The following is a 20396-nucleotide window of genomic DNA, read 5'->3' as shown; positions in this document are numbered from 1 at the left end:
AAGGTTCCAGATTAGTATGAAGTTGCTTTTGTTTTCCTACCTCCTTACTTATTTCTTTCACCTCTGAGATTGAGGGGTTTATCTACACTCTGATTTACATTTGGACTAGTGGTAACAATCAAGTTGGAGGCACTTGAAACTTGATAATTAAGGTACACAAAACAGTAGGGAATGCCCCAGGTCAAATCATTTTGGTTGTAAACTGTTCCCTCATATAAGAAAACAGGAATACCAATATGTGAATTAGGAAATACTCAAGTTTATCAGTTACTTCAACTGAAGGAATTTCAGGGATCATACATACCACTTACTCTTGACCTAAATTATGGTCTCATCTGCTATCTATTAATTGCCAAAAATATCTTGTTTTCTACAGCTGAAATATTTATTGAGAACTTTGGACCAGATTTTCGAGAGGAAGAGACTTTTTTTTCTGTCTTTGCCATCTTTTTTCCTGCTGCAACTGGTATTCTGGCTGGAGCAAATATCTCAGGTGATCTTGCAGTAAGTACTGTTTGACTTGTATTAAAAAGCACTTCATTGATGATACATTAAAAATGGTATACATATATTTTTAAAGGTAGACTTAAAAAAAAATCTTCTTGTCTTCTAGGATCCTCAGTCAGCCATACCCAAAGGAACACTCTTAGCCATTTTAATTACTACGGTGGTTTACGTAGGAATTGCAGTATCTGTAGGTAAATAGCCTTACGTTTCTTTATTTGTTTCAGAAATTTCCTTGTGTACATACTATAAATAGTTATTTCATGACATTTTAAAATTTAGAAATATTTCAGTAAAAAAATGTGGTGTTGCGCATATATATATATATATTTTTTAATATACCTTTATTGATTTCAGAGAGGGGAAGGGAGAGGGAGAGACAGAAACATCAGTGATGAGAGAGTCATTGATCGGCTGCCTCCTGCATGCCTCCAACCAGGTATCGAGCCCGCAACCCAGGCATGTGCCCTGACCAGGAATCGAACCCCGCTTGACTGGATCCTAAGTCGATGCTCAACCGCTGAGCCACACCCGGCTGGGCAGTGTTGCATATTTTAATTAAAAAACAGTCTTAAGCAAACTAGTAGTGAATTTATAGACATTATCTAAACCACCAAATGCTCTATTGCTCCTCCTCCAGAATTTTAATTAATTATGTTAAGTTAGAAAATTATATAAAATTTTAATCTCAGACTCTTAAATTGCACTGAGATATATTTATAGAAAATACTTATATGTAAAAGTAAATGCATTTAACTCTCTGATTTTTACAGATTCTTGAATTTTTTGTTTATGGTAGTTATTTAATATTTTCTCATAATTTTATTAAATGAAGATTGTTTCAAGGCCATTAAGCGGTGCCTCACATTTTTTTTTAAACCATAAAAACTGATTTTGATGAACAGGATATACTACATTGAATGAAAAAACTTACTAATGTCTTAATAAACTGAATGAAAATGCTATTTAACCTTTTTATTACACTTATGGACTCATAGCATTTTAGAACTTATAGGATATAAGTGGTCAACTAGTTTCTAAAATCACTTTTATAGATGGTGGAATTGAACCTTAGAGATTTCACTACCAAGGAAAGTGGTGCTTGCTTTAAGGAATTATTTTCATGGCAAAGCAAGTTTTGGTTTGTTTGATTAAATAAAGTCTTTAAAGGCTATTTATAATAGTAGGTTCTTTAACTAAACATTCTAGTCTAGAAAAAAATTTAATAACTACTGACATATAATTTGCATGCAGTGATTAATGTCTCGAATTTATTATAATTTCATGAACCTATATACTTTACCCAGGAAATATATTCTTGAAATGTAAGCATTGCTTTTAATGTATAAACTCTAATTCAGATTTTACAGTTAAATGTTTTAAGCATACTGCAAGAGTCAATCTTATTTTAATACCAATTTAAAGAATCACAAACTCCAAATTCATAGACTACAGAATAAGGTTTCCATAGTATTACAGTAAGAAGATTTCATTTTTGCTGTACATTTAGTCAGTCATTTTGGGGAAGTAATGACAGAACTGTTTTTACAAACTCTGCTGCTAATTTGTATAAATGTAATTTTGAAATTTCAGTAAATAAATGAGAGTTAGAAATGCTAATGATCAGTATTGTAGTGGACTAAATTAAAGTTTAAAAAAGGAACTGGACTTCAGTTAGCCTTAAAATCCACAGATAAATCTCATTTTTTAAAAACAAATGAACTATGTGCTATTTATAATCTTACCAAAATATTTTTTGTTCCCTTAAAAGTTTCTATGTAGCTTTCTTGTGTATTTTATACATAAGCTAAAGAAAATTTAGTTTTAATTTCACAAATGATATAACTTTTCTTTAAAAAAGAAAAGAAAGGGACTATGTGTAGTCTGTCCAGTTGTTGAAATATTCTCCCCTTCAAGTTTAATTTTCCTTTTATTATTTGCTATAATGCCTATGTTACCTTATATATGAGATAACAGTGTTAAAATGCTTCAGAAGTAATAATATATGAGGTCTAGGGAATGATGATTACTTACTGTACATCATATGTTATTTCAAATAATTGCTTTCTTCAAGAAAACTTTTGAAATGTTTGTTATGGGAGTTTTTGATTTTGCACAAAAGTAGAGAGCATTTTCTAATGAGCTGAATATATAACTGTCACCCAGCTTCAAAAAAGTTTTCAAGGATTATCAGTACATGGTTAATATTGTTCATCTAGACCCATTCACTCTGTCCCATAGGTTATTTTTAAGCAAATCTCAGACACCATATATTTTCTTAATATCAGGATAGACTTATTTGAGACAAAGGCTTAAATAGAATTCTGATTCATTAATGTTCAAATTGTTTCCTGTAGAGAAGATATTAGCTGAAGTCTGATCTTTGGCAGGTTTCAAATATAAAATATCTGAAGTATAGGAAAATACTTCTGCCATTTGGAACTCTTTCAACACACGGTTTTTATATTTGCTTAAGGACATCTTGATCAAATAGACCAGGAAGTAGTTTTCCTAACACACCATTTATAAACAACTATAGTTTATAAGCTTGTTAAGTATATATGTGTAAATACTACTCTTTATAAGGTTCCATTTCACTAAAATATTGGGAACAATGATGCTTTCCAAATTCTGTTCCAAGTAAAGCTATCTTAACTGTAAATGCAGTGTATGCTAATATAAGCAAGTATATATGCAGTCAGTATCATAATTTCTTTATGGGTTTATGTAATTTGAAATGAATATAAATGTTAGCTCAATTATTTGTTCTCATTGTCACTTGTGCTTCAGGTTCTTGTGTTGTTCGGGATGCTACTGGGAACATTAACGACACTATTGTGACAGAGCTAACAAACTGTACTTCTGCAGCCTGCAAGTTAAACTTTGACTTTTCTTATTGTGAAAACAATCTTTGTTCCTATGGCTTAATAAACAACTTCCAGGTGAGCATCAGATTTATGTTATACACACATTCTATGTTTGTTTAGAGGTCAAGACTGCTATCAAATCTGACCATTCAGAATACAGCGGTAACTTAAAAAGGACTGTTCTTATGTTATTCCTAAATTTTTTTAAAGACTGTAGGTAACTATTTAGACAGATAGAAGAATATGAAAGGGTAAAATGTGAAGCCATTCAAGAGCAAAAGGAACCCCAAGGGTGACACTTAGAGTATCATATATGTGGCATACTGTTTCAGAGAGGAAGGAAGCATCAGAAGCATTGTCACACATGGCCATGTTTGTTGGGTCTGTTTCTGGATTCTCTGTTTATCCGTTGATCTGTGTGTCTGTTCCTTCACTGACACCATACCTTCTTGATTACTGTAGTTTTGCTGGGATTTTAGTAGAAACTGCAGTAAACTTGTATATTGATTTAGGGAGAATTGACATGTTTACTAGGTTGAGTGTCCCAATCAATGAACACAGTATGCTTTTCTATTTACTTAGAATGCTAGGAGGAAAAGAACACAGAGATGTAGTAGATTCAGGAGACTAAAACAAAATATCATGTGGTAAATTTTTACAGTAGATGGTTCTACTAATTCAAAGTAAAAAATAAAAATTTTGCTTCTGGGTGTTTTTCCAATATTATGTAAACACATTAAGCAGAATAGTTGATGACTTAATGTATTTCAGAACAGTATAAATTTTATGTAGAATATGTAAATTTTATAACAAAATTTTGGAACTTAAAATTTTAATGGCATTTTTATTTTCTATTGTATAGTTTCAAGCAGTTGATTGTACTTTCAGTGGTTCTAAATATTGAACCCAATTATGTAACAGAAGTTTGTTTTTGAAAGTCACAAGACTAGGCAAAATCGTAGGAATGAAAGAAAGTATTCATGTCCAACTAACAATTCAGGCCAATTCTGACATTGATATTGTGTATGAAAGGCACAAATGTTGGTCTCTGCCCAGTGATTGAAATGCCAATCAGATTTCTGTGTTGCTGCCTTAAAATAGAAAAGTATGTTGTCTTTATCAAGTCTAGTAAGGTCTCACTCAAGCGAAGAAGAGTTTTGTATATATAAAGCTGCTTTTCTAATTAATAGAAATGAGAGAGAGGGAAGAAGGGAGTGGGGAGAGGGATAGAGATTGCCTCCATCTGGTATGAGCCCCGACCACGATGGAACCCACAACCTAGGTATGTGCCCTGACCAAGAATCAAACCTGAGACCTTCTGGTGCATGGGACAATGCTCCAGCCAACTCAACCACACCGATCAGGGCTCAGTTTGGTATTGAGAAATTTCAAAGATGCAGAAAGAACAGTGCAATGAATACTTATGTTCCTGCCCTTCACTTATATTTACTAGTTGTCAGTATTTTGCCCCATTTGCTTATCTTTGTATGTATATACTTTTTCTCCTCAAACATATAAGAATAAATTGTAGACATTACAACATGACAGTCACTTTGAAATATTTAAAACATTCTGTACAAGCACAGTACAATTATCCCACTCAAGCAATTTAATGTCAGTGAGATACTTTTATCTAAATACATATTCCATATTCATATTTCCCCGCTTGCCTCACAAATGTCCTTTATAGCTATTTTTCCCATATTCAGGATCCAGTCTGGGATCATGCATGCAGTTACTTACTGTGTTATTTTAACATCTCTTATTCTAGCAGAGTTCCCAGCTTTCCTATTTTAATCTTTCAGGATGCTGACATTTTGAAGAGTTAAGGCAAGTTGTTTTGCATTGTACCCCTCAGTTTGGATTTATCTAATTGTCTTATGATCTAAATGATCTATCCATTTTTTAAAAATCTTCATTATTGGGAAATGTTTGAACATGTACAAAGATAGGGAAAGCAAAACAAATAACAAAAAAACACCCAAAACATAACCACAATACCAATATACTATCTTAACATCCAAAAAAGAAACAGCCTTCCTGATGGTAGTGTATCACATCACCTTGAAATACTCTTGCCAGGAAATTTGTACTCCAGTCTGATTAACTGTTGAGATCTATATAGCAGTTGACTGGAAATAAGAGGTGAGAAGAGCAGATTAAGTGACACAGTCAGCAAAATCTAGAGTGGGACATTTTATAGGAGAAATGACATAAAAATAATGTAAAGGAAAGGGTGAGCCTGTAGATTTAAAAAGACTTTTAAGAGACACATGAAATGTAAAGTATAATCCTTTTGCGAATCCTGATTTACACAAACCATTTTGAAAAGCAAGAGAAGATGGACAGTTTGGGAAATTTGAGTGCTGACTGGCTATTTGGTGCTATAAAGGAGTTACTTAGTTTTTAAGCTGTGACAGTGGCTTTGCAGTTACAGTTTTTAAAAATTCTTACCCATTAGAGGTAAGTACTGAAACATTTATGCATGAAATGATATCTGTGGTTTGATTCACAATGATGTGGGAATTGGCCCTGAGTTGGTCATTGTTGAAACTGGGTGAAGGATGCTTGGGAGTTCAATATGCTCTTTTCTCTGCCATTGTGTCTTTGAAATTTTACAAAATAAAAAGATTTTTTTAAAGGTAAGGGCTAGTGGTAGATCTGTTTCTGAATTTATAATGCATGTAACAATTATTACTGTTTACTATTATTACCAAATTTCCCCCAATACTAGTCTTCTTCATTAGAGTAATAATGATGTATAGTATCATGTTCTTTTTTCAGTTGTTTGTAAGACTTATTCCATTTTTAACACTTTTTTTTTTTTTTTAAGGTAATGAGCATGGTGTCAGGATTTGCCCCATTGATTTCTGCAGGTATCTTTTCAGCCACTCTTTCTTCTGCATTAGCATCCCTTGTGAGTGCTCCCAAAATATTTCAGGTAAGTATTTTCACATTACAAGCTTTAGTAAAGGGGATCTTAAGGTAATATATTTTAATCCGGGATTGTTAATATTTTTAAATTATTTGCTTCTGTCAATCCCATATGTATATGATACACACACATATATCAAGACTGGTACATTTAGTTTTATGCATATGAATGTGAATATGTATATTTATATAAACATTGTGTATTTATATACTGTCAGAGTATAGTCTTTGAATTGTGTTTCTGGAAGTAGTGATGAATTTTTGCTCTTTTTTTTTTTTAATATGTTTTTATTGATTTCAAGAGAGAGGGAGAGATAGAAACATCAGTGATGAGAGAGAGTCATTGATAGTCTGCCTCCTGCATGCCCAATCTACTATCTTAACATCCAAAAAAGAAACAGCCTTCCTGATGGTAGTGTATCACATCACCTTGAAATACTCTTGCCAGGAAATTTGTACTCCAGTCTGATTAACTGTTAAGATCTATGTAGCAGTTGACTGGAAATAAGAGGTGAGAAGAGCCTGCAACCCGGGCATGTGCCCTGACCAGGAATCGAACTGTGACCTCCTGGTTCATATGTTGACACTCATCCACTGAGCCACACCAGCCTGGCAAATTTTTGCTTTTTTTGACATACTCAGTTAGCATAAATTTTCATAACACCTTAACCAAGGATAAGTAGTGTGGTCCAAGACCATAAATCAGAAGAATTAAAGTATCTCATTTCCAGTAGTATGGTGCCGACCTAAATGTTTTGCATTAGGTACTCAGAGCATAGCAGTGAATAAGGTAAATATTATCTCCCTTTAAGGAGTGTTAAAGGAATAGCTGATACTGAATAGGAAATGGTTTTATTACTAAATCAAATCAACACAATGTTGATTTTGCAGCTTTGTTCTTAATGTTGTAGTTGTAGCCAGTTATTATAGTAAAGATGTAGAATATCGTTCTTTTTCTTTAAAAAATATATCTTTGTTGATTTTAGAGAGAGGGAGGGAGAGATAGAAACATCAATGATGAGAGAGTCATTGATGGGCTGCCTCCTGCACACCCCTGAGTGGGGATCAAGCCCGCAACCCGGGCACGTGTCCTGACCGGGAATCTAACCATGATCTCCTGGATCACAGGTCGATGCTCAACCGCTGCGCGACACCAGCCTGGTTAGACTATCATTCTTAAAACAGTTTTCAGTATTGTTTTAAGAAAAATGATTAAGTTCTGTAATTAGGATTTTTATCTGCTTTTAAGTCCAGCATTTCGGCTTTGCTGTAAAGTAGGTCCCACCTCTGTCATACTTCTCAAACTTCCAAATTTTCATTTGTATGCCTGCTTTTCTGATTCCTTCTTCATAAAGGAATTTCAGCATGAGCATGGGGTAAGGTGGATACCAGCTTGCGGTATTCTAAACCCTTTCTGATTCTTGAGATGTTTGAAGCTCCTGTACAGTTTGTAGGCGAAGCAGTGTGGGACAGGAAAGAGGATGAGAACGGGAGCCGCGGGTTCCATTCCTGATTAACCTATTGTAACTATAAGCAAATCTGTATGGCTAATTTCAAAATGTTTCAGTTTATTGTTTCCATTTCTTCATTAGGCTCTGTGTAAGGACAACATCTACCCAGCTTTCCAGATGTTTGCTAAAGGTTATGGGAAAAATAATGAACCTCTTCGTGGTTACATCTTAACATTCTTAATTGCACTTGGATTCATCTTAATTGGTTAGTCAAATAAATGGTTTGGTAATGTAAATTGTGGTGCATTTATATTAGCTCTAAACATTGAATTATTAAATAATAAACAATGTTACTTTGCCTAATTTATTAAGTTTCTTTCTGATCAAATGAAAAGTTTAAGAAATACTGCAAATAATAGCACTAAATGCATATTTTCTAAAATTATTACTATCACTAAGTCCTCATTAGGGGTAGAAAGAACTTTTAGGTTCTTGTCCCTAAAACAAAATAATAGTATAAAGAGAAGGATTTCAGCCTCTCCCCTGAAAGTAGGGCCTCTACTGATCTCCTCTTTGGCACTTTGCTTCTGATCACCAGTGAGCTAATGGGTCTTACAGTGCTAAAGAAGACACTCGACTTTTATTAAAAGTCTGATTATACCACCAGGTGTGGAAACTACCTTTCCTGTAATAGTAGGTTTGTATTTGGTATAGCTGCTTTTCAAGAACAAGTTGACAACATTTAGTAAAGTTTCCCGCAATCCAGCAATTCTCTTTAGGGGTATCTACCCTATAGAAATATGCCCATACACAAAATTTTTTTAGTATTATTAATTATAATAGTAAAAAATGGAAGCAACCTGAATACCTACCCATGGAAGAATGAAACTGCAGAATAAGATTCAGCAGTAAAAAAGAATGAACTTGGTTTTCATATATCATTATGGATGAACTTCAGATATAATAAATGTAAAATCAAATTGCAGAATGATAAAGTATGATACTATTTATGTATCTTTTAAAACACCCAAAACAGTTAGTTCTACATAATGCTGATTATGTGTATGTAGTAAAACTATACAGCATTGGAAAAAGAATAGAGCAGCTTTGGAAGAGTGATGTATACGGGGGTTTCAATTGTACATAAGGTTTGATTTCTGAAAAGTAAAGTACATGAAGTATATATGGCAAAATGTATTTATTAAATCTGGATAGTCGATAGCCATTATCTAAAGGTTTGAAATAATTCATAATTTTGGAAAGTTAAAAATGTCTGATGTCAGTAAATATGCCTTGTTTCTTTTGCAGCTGAACTGAATGTTATTGCTCCAATTATCTCTAACTTCTTCCTCGCATCCTATGCGTTGATCAATTTTTCAGTATTCCATGCATCACTTGCGAAATCTCCAGGTGATTTTATACTTTTAAATGTTTTTAAAATGTAATAATGTCTGATTTTAGAGGAAATAAAACATTAACACATTTTAAAAGATGGTTTGTGTGGGATTAGCTCATTGATGCTCAGTCTGCCTTTATAATTGAGTCAAATTAAGTGAGCATTCAAAGATCTCTTAATTGTGAAGTTTACTGGTAATACTGTTTTTTGTTTTCAAGTAATGCTTATCACTTAAGATAGCATTATTCTCAAATTCTAACCAGCACTGCGAAATAATTATTTTTTTGTTTGTTCTTATTTATTTAGCTGTTTTCTTTTTCAGTTCTAAGAATATTATGATATAGCTAACCTGTCCAGAAATATTTTTAACTCAATGAGTTCTGTGGAGTTCTAATATAGGGGGTCTTTATCTACTGAAAACACTTTTTGTTATGGGGTCTGTGTTATAAACCATGACACCAGTTGGGCATCAGGGATGGAAATGAAGGAACAAAAGCACTGTTCCTTTTAGGGATGTAAAAGTGTCTCAAAATAGGAAAGAATAAAGTATGGAAACTTAGGAAGCGAATATCCTAGTTTCAGATTTTACTTTAAGAATATAAATTTTAGAAATGGGTGTGGCTTTAAAAGGGCAAAACAGGGATATTTGTGTTGGACTCTTCTTTCTTTAACTTGAATGTATTAATACAGTATCTTAGTTGTGATATTGTAGTATCGTTTTGCAAGATGTTATAATGGGGGGAAGGTAAGGGGACCCAGAATATTTCTATTATTACTTATGTCTTTGTGTGAATTTGTAGTTATCTCAAAATTAAAAGTTTAATTTAAAAAATATTGTAAATTTTATTGAAATGGTTTAAAAATAATAGTTTTGCCTGTGGCACTATCTATGAATGAACATTTTAAAACGGCCTTCAACATCTTTTAGTGTGACACTTAATTCATAAATACTTCACCAAATGGGAAGATATGTTTCTATAATTAACTGTTAGGTGTGTTTTTTAGCAAGTAAGTGAATTTTTAACAAGCCTCAAGAACATTTTGTTCAAACTGTTTGGTATATTCATTAGAATGTGGATATGTCTCATATTAAAAATCAGGAAAGAAAGCCACCACACCATTAAGGACTTAGTGTAAACTTCTTTTTAAGAACTTTCTGTAGTTTTTAGTGTTCACTAGGTAGGCTAGGTTGATTTACACATTTTTGGTAAAGAGTTTATGGGTACAGAACTAGTAAGATAAAATAATGTGGAAGTAAACAGATGTGCCCATTCATGGCCATCAAGAACTATGAAATTAAACCATGATCTATGGTCTATGACTTTACTGTTACGTATTAGCCTTACACTTACTGTTTTAAGCCCTCTCTGTGTAGCAGCCACAAAGAAAGTTGTTTTTTACTTATATACATATATACCATTTTCTAAAGCAGATGAGTGGGACTTGTATTTATCTATTGTATTTGTTATTGGTAGGATGGCGTCCTGCATTCAAATACTACAATATGTGGATATCCCTTATTGGAGCAATTCTTTGTTGCATAGTGATGTTTGTCATTAATTGGTGGGCTGCACTGCTGACATATGTGATAGTCCTTGGGCTGTATATTTATGTTACCTACAAAAAACCAGGTCAGTAACCTTTTCTATTTAGTATTTCAAGCTAGAAAAGTCTAGAAGTTTTGTTATTTTTCATACCTAACCATCATCTTTTATATATTTAAAAGGTGCTTTGTGTAAAACTTCAACTATTTTACTCCCAAATACATGTAGTTTTAATGAAACAATTACAAGATATTTTAGTCTAAGGAATTCCATTCTTACCCATAAATTAAACTTAATATTATTTGTAGAAAAATAATAATATATTTAACATTCTGTTGCACCAAGATTTTATTTTATTTAAATACATATTTTATTGATTTCAGAGAGAGGAAAGAAGAGGGAGAGAGAGAGAGAGAAACATCAATGATGAAAGAGTCATTGATCGGCTGCCTCCTGCACGCCCCCGACTAGGGATCTAGCCCGCAACCCGGGCATGTGCCCTGACTGGGAATCCAACCACAATATCCTGGATCCTAGGTCAGTGGTCAACCACTGAGCCACATCTGGCCAGGCGCACCCAGTAGATTATTTGAAAGGATTAGATTTGTAGTATTGTAGTAACTGTTAGCTTAATAAGCATACATATGTGTTACCTACTGTAATATGTACCATGGAATTCAAAAAATACCAGAAGACATAGTGTCTTCCCATAAGCTTACTGTGTGTCAGGTAAAATTGGGAAACATGTTTTGACTGGGAAATGGTAAAAGATTACCTAGAACATGTCTGATTGATAACTATTGGTGTATCTTCACATAAGAAGATGATGCTAAGATATATTAAGATTGTCCACTATTCACTACGGTAACCTGTAACCCAAAAGAAAGATCCAGTGATACAGGTTTGAAAAGTTTTGGCCCAACAGAATAGATTAGGAAGTGATTATAAGAGTAGCTGCCGTGTGGTCATCTAAAACAGTGAGGAAACCTTTTGTAATTCTAATACTACACGATGAGGTTTTGGATTAGAGTAGTGGCTTTAGAAATGAAATGGACAAAGACAGTATTATTTTAACCATCTTAGAAGCAATCATTTCTCTAATATGTCTCTAAAGGAACAAATGCCTAAAATCATCGTTTGTGTCTAGGCTGTTTATTCACTAGGAATAAAAAACTGCCTATTCAAATAACTTAAAACTGTAAGTACTGTAAATAGTACTTAACATTCAGAGAGCTGCCTCTTTCCCTTTCACCCTTTGGCAATATAAACAATAATTTTAAAATGTTTTCTTTATGAAAGACTCTTGAATTGTAAGTATAGCACATCTGCAGCCCTGTCTCAGTCTTTTCTAAATTATGCTTTTTCTTTAAATGCAATTATAGTTCAGATTAGCATTGTCTTAATATCATGCTATGAACTTAAACTATTAAAAGTTCCAACTATAATAGTTTATTTTAGCAATTGACTTTTCAAATATGAAAGCATCGTTTATTTGTCTGCATGTCACCTTGGTTGCTGGCTGGCTGTTAACATTGAGCAATACCTTTCCTGCAGATGTGAACTGGGGATCCTCCACGCAAGCCCTGACTTACCTGAGTGCGCTGCAGCATTCCATTCGTCTTTCTGGGGTGGAAGACCATGTGAAAAACTTTAGGTAAGTGGTAAGGGAAGATCGAAATGTTTGTCTTAGGTGGCATTAGTTATTCACTTGTTGTTCAGTAACATTTTTATATGCTGATATTTCATGAAAAGCTCTCTAAAAGCATAGAATATTTTTTGTTGTTGTTGGACTTGGGCAGTTTATTCAGGAATAAGGTTGAGGTTCTTAGTTATCAAATTGTACAAACAGATAAATTATCATCTACTTTACAAAAATGTTGTGAAAGTTTTAGAGGTCTCATCTGAAGACTTTTAAATGGTAGGGATCATCCTCTCTGTGGCCATGGAAGTCTTATAACTGGTCTATCCCTACTAAGTCTGAAATCCATAAAGATTTGACATACCTTTTTATATAATTTTGTTAAGGTACTAAGTGTTTTCATGTTAGTTACTTCTTTCTCATCCTTGACTAACTGGAAACCAGTTTTAATGATAAGAGCCAATGCCTTAGAATAGAGTATTAATTACTGTTTTTCTCAATAAATGACTATATTTTATCTTAATTTATTTATCAGTCATCAGTTTAAAAACTATTCCATATAACTTAACATGCTTCTAATAACTGATGAGAATCAATTACTAAAGCACTATTGGTATATACGTCTCTAAATCCAGATATATTATTTACTTACATATATTCTTCGGAATTATAGATTATTATTTATACTTAATTAAAAGGAGGCTTGTCATTCTTAAAAAGCAGATCATTAGACAGTGACTCTCATACTGTTCACAAGCCTTGCTGTGAACATGAGTAACTTTCTGTAGTCATGAGTAAGCAATCACCTCTTATTGGCTTCTACACAATAAACAACAGAAATGTATCCCATGTTTGTCAGTAAACCAGAAGGGAAAATGTTTCTTCACGAAACCCTGAAGAGGGGCAGCACCAGAAAAGACTTGCTCTACTGGACCTCTCCCAGTAAGAAAAGGTTTTGCGTATTCTTTTTATTACATGTTTCAGTCCACCTCCCCTTTTTTCTCAAATGAAAAGTTCCCAGAGACCACAGATCTTCAGCTTTGGGGTAGAGAGAAACTGAGAAAAGAAAATGGAATGAGAGCCCCGAGAAGAAAACTTTGATTTCAGTACATGTTGGATAGTTGATGCCGAGAATGGCAGAAAATAGAAATCATTCTTTTCTGTAAAAAGTTGTATCCCAAAACTGAGAGTCTATATATCCAAGAGTCACAGTTAATTTGCCATCAATAAGAACCTGTTGCTTAGGTTTATCATAGTGATGCGAACATTTAAAAAATTTATTTTCCAATAAGGCTTTTAAAATTTTCATTAGAATTATACAAGAACATAGTTTAAAGAGGAAAAGCAGTCATTTAAATCAGTATTTCCCCCACTTCTCAGACTGTTCCTCTTACACCACAGGCACCCACTGTCAGCGCTTGCTTCGTTTAGCGGAGTCCCCGTCACCCTCCTAGACAGCGTGCCTGCTGTGCTGTGACTTTCCGTCTTCGGCACTGCTACTGTCCTCTAGCTACTGTCCTCCAGCCTCACGCTTGCCACGTGCTCTTCCTTTATTTCATCCTCCCGGGATATTTTAATGCCATTGTTTTTAATTAGATCAGACTTGGTACTTTTATTACTTTTCAAACATGATTCAGAGATAAGCCACTGCGTAAATTGTGACTGCTTTTTCTTTCCTGTACAGCTTTTTTTTTGCTTTCTCTGGAGTAAATACTATTCTTTTTCCCCATTAACTTTTTATTTATCACTGTCTCATCCTTCACCAAACTTGCTGAAAGAGTTTGATTCCTTCACTTTATAGTTTCTATTTCCTTGAAGTGTCTTTCTCACTGCTTCCTATTTCTTTAATTTGAGGTCTTAGATTTTAGGTTTGGCGTAAGTATCTGTTATCCTTCGTCATGGAAGCTCTGCGTTTGTGGGTGGGGCTTGTCAGTGAAGTCCTTAATGTAGATTAATGTGGCCCTGCTGATTCTTTGAGAAATTTAAGTCATCTTAAAGGCTTTCTTTTTTGGTCTGATTAGATTTCCCAGAAAAGAATCTTTTAATCTTCGCTTGTTGATAAATTCCTGGCTACCAGAGTTCTGAGAGCCAAGTGGGAAAGTTGCTCAGAGATCTCTGCATACAGCTTATAAATGCTCTCGACTAACTCCCCTATTTCAAGTAGCTATTTCTGCCTTCAGCTGTTGCTGGTGTCTCCCAGACCAGAGGCTCTCTCTGCCAAATTAGCTCTGGCCTAAAAGGATTGGAGAGGGACAGGGACAGTTGACTATCATTGTGATGGGAATAATTTGGGTTTGTCTAGTTGCTTCTTATGAAAACTTTAACTGGTCTTTATTTAGTTTCGTTAACACGTTGCCCCCACCACTTCCAGATGCATCTACTGCCTGTAACACCTAGGCATTTGGGTAACTTTTTTTTAGATGTAAAGTCAGGTAACTTCACAGGTTTCTGTTATGCTCATTTAGGATTTAGCCTTTTCCTGACTTGTAAAAATCCTTTATTGTTCTTTTGTTTTCTAGCTTTTAATATTTCAGTTGTATTATATCCTAGTCTTTACATTTTTGTGGGTTTGTGCCTTAAAAGACCCCATTATATCATGTAAATTTTTGAGGAAGGAGTTAAAATGAAGGCAGATGTTCATACTGTCATTGTTACTCAGTCATCCCTAATATATTTTTCACCATACCTTTTTGGTATGATAAAACTGTACCAAATTACATATGACTTTGTGCTACGTTTACCATTTAGTAAAGACAGAGACTGCAAATTAATTTCCCACAGTAATAGGCTACATTGAGTATAAGTTACAGTACCATAACAAAAAGCTAAAAAAATACAGTGGCTAAGGAAGACAGACATCAGTGTTATGTGATATTCTGGAGACAGATGGACAGTTCATGGTCAGGGGGCAGATTTGCTGCACTTGGTCATTCAGGCCCCACATTCCTTCTATCTTGTCAGTCTGCTATTCCCTAGCAGGAGTTTTTGGCCATGTGGTCAGTGTCTTTACCACATCCATGGCCTAGCTTATAGGAAAGTATGGAAGGTTGCCAGCTTCCTAATTAAAGGACACAACCTGGAAATAGGAATATCATGTGGGCTGTAAATCAGTCAGTCATAAGGCTATTTTTAGCTGCTAGGAAGGCTAGGAAATGTAATCTGTAGCTGGGGATCCAGCGTAACCTGCTAAAGCTCAGATGGGGATGGGGACAGTGGACTATATAGTAGTCTGGGCCCTAGAGGGTGATTTCACCTTTGATTGCCCCAAAACAGTTCTCCCAGACAGTACTGGTTTTTCACATAGCTTGCTAAAGTTATGAATGTTCGTATATTTTCAGACTTTAGGTTTTCATGCTTATTGTATGAGTATAGTTAGTTACTACCCTAGTAATTAATTTAGTGATTAAGGCAGAATTTTTAGTCTATTTGCTTTTTGTTATTTTGTTTTAATTATATTAATTCTTGTTTTAAAGAATTTTTGCTTATCTGTTTTAACTTATAAAATAGATACCTAAATATTTTTTCATGAAAAAGTTGATTTCCATTTGTAGTTGGGGAAAATAAATATGAACGTCATGCCACTGTCTTGTGTTGGCAAAGACATTTTAATTCAATTTTGGCTCTCACCATAATTAATTAAACATTTTTAGTTCAAATAGAAGCCTTAGAAGCCATTTCTTCACCATAGGTGGTTTTACTTATATGGCAACAGTCATAAAAATTGAACTAGAATAGAGAGGGCTAATATTACAAAGTAGGAGTAATTATGATGTGATTTAGCTAAGAAGGACAGTGACCTGTTTTGTACGTGAAGGCAAGGCCATGCTCTCAGAAGTTTTGTGAATTCTGTGAAAGAACTGGAATATTTACTAGCTTTAGAAGATGAAAAGACGTTAATATATTTTTTAATCAGTATGGTCATGTCTTTCTGTAATACCTACCAGAATCCTTGATGTATAATCTTACCTCTTACTTTTGAAGAACCGTTGGCATAATGTTTGTTTCAACAAGGTTTTGTTCCTGCATTTCTTATATATCAAGAAACCTTGGCTAAAAGTCATCTTTTATGAGAATTGTGGCCTGTGCCTTGAGGAAACTGCATAAATGAGATTCTAGTGTAATAATATATTCTTAGAAAAACAACTTAAAATCATGTCCATGTTACCAGCAACCTAAACTGTAATTTTTTCTTTTTAATCTTAAATTAGGCCACAGTGTCTTGTTATGACAGGTGCTCCAAACTCACGCCCAGCTTTGCTTCATCTTGTTCATGATTTCACAAAAAATGTTGGTCTGATGATCTGTGGTCACGTACACATGGTAAGTGTTTGTTTTGTTTTCTGTATTAAAACATTTTTCACTCTGTATATAATTTATAATTTGTAGGGCTTTCTAGATCTGAAATAATTTGACAAGATAAACAAATCTGTTGGGTGTTTGTTTTTAAAGGTAGTTATTTTTGTCAATATTTTTGCTGCTAAACTGTTTTGAAAGCTTGTTTTTCTTATTTGGAGTAGATTTTAGCAAACTATATTGCTCTTATAGAATGGTTTGGCTAAGCACAATAGCTTCTTGATAACTAAGGAGGCTAAATAAAATTTAGTATGTGTTTTTTTTCTGATTTCTCATAAAGTCCTGAGAACACTGTGACTATTTGCTTACCAGGAAAAAAAGTTAGAAGAGGTAGACAAATCATGGTAAATCTAATATCTAGTATACAAGAAGAGTACAGCAAATGCTGCATTTCCCATTAATTTTTATTTTAACCACAAGTTAAAAAAAATATTAAAAATAGTGGTAGCCCGGCCGGACATGGCTCAGTGGTTGAGCGTCGACCTAGGATCCAGGAGATCGGGGTTCAATTCCCGGTCAGGGCACATGCACGGGTTGTGGGCTCGATCCCCAGTGAGGGGCCTGCAGGAGGCAGCCAATCAATGACTCTCTCATCACTGATGTTTCTATCTCTCTCTCTCCCTCTCCTTTCCTCTCTCTGAAATCAATAAAGATATATTAAAAAAAAAAATAGTGGTAAACTGTCATCCAAAAGTATTTTTTTTTGTTTTTTGGCACCTTGGCTATTGAAAACAGTCAGTAGATGATGGATCACCTGTTCTGCATAAGAAATTGGAGTATTTATTTTTCAGATTCGCTTTTTTCCCAAGCTCTATTATTCATCTTGTTTTGGTGCTAGAAATGTGTTGTATGCCCATGACCCAGGCCCTGCTATAGTTTTGCTCTTCTACATAAATAGGAGCAAAGTCAAAGCTGTCTTGTGCGTGTCCAGTGGGGGAGGGGAACACGACACACAGACATGACAGGACACATTGAGACTACTCCTACTTGGGACCTGTGGAGTTTGCTAGTTTGTCTCCAAGTTCATCAATTCAATTTGGGATCCTGAGCACAAGAAATTACAAATGGGGCAATTTTTCTACTAGGAAAGATAAATTGTATTTTTTCCTTTACTTATTCATGTGTAATTAGTACTCTTAAACTTATTTTTAGGTTTTTGCCTTATACATTTGTATATAACAGATTTATGTGTTGCTTGAAAGGCTCAAATTGAATTGCAAGTTTAAAAGCTCATTTCTTTGTTATTTCATTGTTTAACAGATGAAGAAAAAAATCCATTTATATTATATAGCTCACTTTGATTTTCACTGATATTTCTAGATTACTGAATATTAATAACTCAGACATTTGGGACAGACAGAGAACAAGGAAGCTGGGAAACTGTCTGTGGAAAAACAGAAGGCTCTTTTTTCCTGCATAATCTCTTCTCCAGTTTCAATAATTTCTGATTGTATTTACTTAATATCAGAAACTTATTGTTTTCAGTCTGTGTTTCTTCCTCTTATCTTCTCCCTTTTACAGGTACCCCTGTGTGCCTTAACTATTTCATCAACTCCATCAAGGTCTTTTTAAAATCTTAAGTATTGGAAAGAATTCACTGACATGAAAATGAAGTGCCATTGTTATACTTCTCTCCCCGATCTCCAATGTTTAGGCACTTTAAGCCAATATAATAGGAAGATTTTTATAAACGTGGAATAGATTACCTTTCAATTAAAGATATTAATATTTTACCTTAAAGGGGCCTCGAAGACAAGCCATGAAAGAGATGTCCATTGATCAAGCTAAATACCAACGGTGGCTTATTAAAAACAAAATGAAAGCCTTTTATGCACCAGTACATGCAGATGACTTGAGAGAAGGAGCACAGTATTTGATGCAAGTAAGTTTCTTATATCTTTCAAAAGACAGCATTTTAGTTTGCTGTAAGCTTTTAAAAACTTTAGGTTTCATTCTTCATATTAATATAAATGGTAAATCTTTTAAAATATCTTTATTAAAGTAAACTACTAAGATTTATGTAATTTGAGAATTAAAGGGACTATAGAAACAATGTGCTTTTGGCTAACTGAAGAACCTATTATCTTAGCCTATTTCTCTGACCTTGTTGTTGTTTTTTTTTTAAGGAGTGTTAAAGTAATGGTAGCCCTTATTTAGTTTTTTGTTTTGTTTTGTTTTTTAATTCTAGTTTTTTATTGTATTTCTATTTATTTACTAGTACTAAACTTAGACTTCTTTTTCAGTTTTGTGTATGGCATAGTAGCCAGATTGAAGGATTTGGAGTCAGTCATAGGCTGAAAGGCTAGCACTGCCACTTCCTTACGGATTTTGGACTCAGCAAGTTAATAAACTTCTCTGAAACTCAGTTTCCTCAGCCCTCAAGGTCGTGGGAAGAAAAAAATGGGTTTATACAGTGTTTGCCAACAGATTTTTATAGGAACCTCTTTCTTCTAAAGAAGCTCTCTCACTGTGTTAATTGTGGAGCTGCTTTGCTAAGGTGGAGGTGGGAGGCTCAGTGCGGTCACCTGAGCCCTTTCTGTTTTGTGTTTCTTAAAACTTCACAAACACAGGGTTAAGAATAGCCTCGGCAATCCTCAGGAATTATAAGGGGTGAGAGTGGGGTTGCTTTGGCAGATATAAGTGTTATCATGAGACTATAGTAATTAAAACATTATGGTACTGAAGTAGCAATGTAACAAACAGAAGAAATAGAGCCACTCATCTAGGAAACTTAATATTTGACCAAGGTGGAATTGAAAAGGATGAGCTAGGACAGTTGATTATCCATGTGAAAATAATATAATAGATCCTTACAAAGACAACTATAAAATTTCCAGATGGATTCAAGACTTATATGAAACGCAGTATTTGAAAAACTTTTAGAAGAAAATACAGGGGAGAATTTTTTTTAAATGACCCAAAAAATTGAACTATGAAAAAGAGATCAGTTATTTTTTTAGGTAAACTGAGAATACCATTGTGTTATGATTTTTATAAAAGATTAAGTATATCTTTAAAGTTGTATTTTTCCTGTATTTTAGGCTGCTGGTCTTGGGCGTATGAAACCAAACACACTTGTCCTTGGATTTAAGAAAGATTGGTTGCAAGCAGATATGAGGGAAGTGGATATGTATATAAACTTATTTCAGTAAGTGTCCTTTTAATTAAATAACTTGGTTCAGAAAAATGTTAACTTTGAAAGCTTGCACTGATTTTTGAAGCCTGTTTTTCTTTTCTTTTTTTTAAAACATATCTTTATTGATTTCAGAGAGAGGAAGGGAGAGAGAGAGAGAGAGATAAAACATCAGTGATGAGAGAGTCATCATTGATCAGCTGCCTCCTGCACGCCTCCAACTAGGGATAGAGCCTGCAACCTGGGCATGTGCCCCGACCAGGAATCGAACCACAATGTCCTGGATCCTAGGCTGATGTTCAACCACTGGGCCACGCCTGGCTGGGCTGAAGCCTGTTTTTCATATAGTCTCTACTAGTAGAGGCATAAGAATGAAAAGAATCACATACGGTTATGTAGGTTTTGAATTGATCTATTAACAAAAAATTTTGAGTGATTTTTTTTTTTTGGTTCTTTTTATACACGTGAACATTCGCACACATATATACATTCACACACACTCATATAATCTGACTTCCCATTTAAGTTAGTAAGCTTTTTCACATCCCTTCAGCTATTGCTGAGCAGAGTTCCTG

The 20396-nt window shown here is 34.2% G+C and overlaps 1 protein-coding gene across 1 annotated transcript in view; it reads left to right on the top strand.

The window, feature by feature from the left end:
• SLC12A2 (solute carrier family 12 member 2) overlaps positions 1-20396 on the top strand; it is an 84226-nt gene that overhangs the window by 45892 nt on the left and 17938 nt on the right. The window contains exons 8-18 of the mRNA XM_081131142.1: positions 377-504; positions 614-698; positions 3295-3446; positions 6205-6312; positions 7898-8021; positions 9065-9166; positions 10628-10783; positions 12251-12350; positions 16544-16655; positions 18430-18570; positions 19730-19836. Coding sequence (XP_080987268.1) covers positions 377-504; positions 614-698; positions 3295-3446; positions 6205-6312; positions 7898-8021; positions 9065-9166; positions 10628-10783; positions 12251-12350; positions 16544-16655; positions 18430-18570; positions 19730-19836 — 1315 coding nt within the window. The remainder of the gene's footprint in view (positions 1-376; positions 505-613; positions 699-3294; positions 3447-6204; positions 6313-7897; positions 8022-9064; positions 9167-10627; positions 10784-12250; positions 12351-16543; positions 16656-18429; positions 18571-19729; positions 19837-20396) is intronic.

Source organism: Miniopterus schreibersii (assembly GCF_964146895.1).
Source record: "Miniopterus schreibersii genome assembly, chromosome: 3".
Taxonomy (NCBI): domain Eukaryota; kingdom Metazoa; phylum Chordata; class Mammalia; order Chiroptera; family Miniopteridae; genus Miniopterus; species Miniopterus schreibersii.
This window is presented reverse-complemented; position numbering and strand designations above follow the sequence as displayed.